At 33.8% G+C, this 645-nt stretch overlaps 1 protein-coding gene across 1 annotated transcript; it reads right to left on the minus strand.

Moving 5' to 3' along the window:
• On the minus strand, positions 1–372 carry LOC18045735 (auxin-induced protein 15A). Its single transcript, XM_006436348.2, has one exon. It carries the CDS (start codon positions 370–372, stop codon positions 1–3), a length of 372 nt encoding a protein of 123 aa, XP_006436411.2.
• Between the last annotated feature and the right edge of the window lie 273 nt (positions 373–645).

The following is a 645-nucleotide window of genomic DNA, read 5'->3' on the forward strand; positions in this document are numbered from 1 at the left end:
TCATTCGATGCATTTTCTCTCACACCAGTAATACCTCCCTAAATGCTTCTTCTTCGCAGGGAATTTCAAGTGGCTCCCTTCTTGTTCATATCCATATTCTTCTGCAACACTATCCATCAAAACCCTAAATTCTGGCATTGATAGATAGGCCATTGGAATGACGAATCTACGCAGTTCTGGCCCAACGTGCACTGCCAAGAACCCTTTGGGAACTCGTTGAACAGATTTTTTATCTCGTCTTCCATTGGATAATTGTCCCAACAATAACATCTTCTTCAAGTTATCATCATAATCTGAAGGCTTATGTTTTTTCCCTTGGTAATTTTCCACCCGAAACGGCCACAGCCGGAGGATTTTCTTCGGTTTTTTCATGAAGCGTGCTCCATGAATTTTTTTGATGGGGTACATAATTAACTATATATATATATATATATATATATATATACGGATTAATGTTGAAATCTTGGAGAAGTATATGTTAATCAATTATTGTAAATGTATATAAACATCATGAACAAAGGAAAACTCAAATGATAAAAAAGTTCTAGCAATATTAATTACTGGCTGCAAAAAATAAATCTGACAAGAAAGAAAAATATATCTAGCAAAATTATTTTTATTATCTGCAAGCGAAAATATTTTGAA

The sequence above is a fragment of the Citrus clementina genome, unplaced genomic scaffold, assembly GCF_000493195.1.
Source record: "Citrus clementina cultivar Clemenules unplaced genomic scaffold, Citrus_clementina_v1.0 scaffold_4, whole genome shotgun sequence".
Lineage (NCBI taxonomy): Eukaryota > Viridiplantae > Streptophyta > Magnoliopsida > Sapindales > Rutaceae > Citrus > Citrus x clementina.

Excerpts from the sequence above, each read along its gene's own strand:
- LOC18045735 (XM_006436348.2), bottom strand. The coding sequence starts at position 372 with ATGAAAAAACCGAAGAAAATCCTCCGGCTGTGGCCGTTTCGGGTGGAA.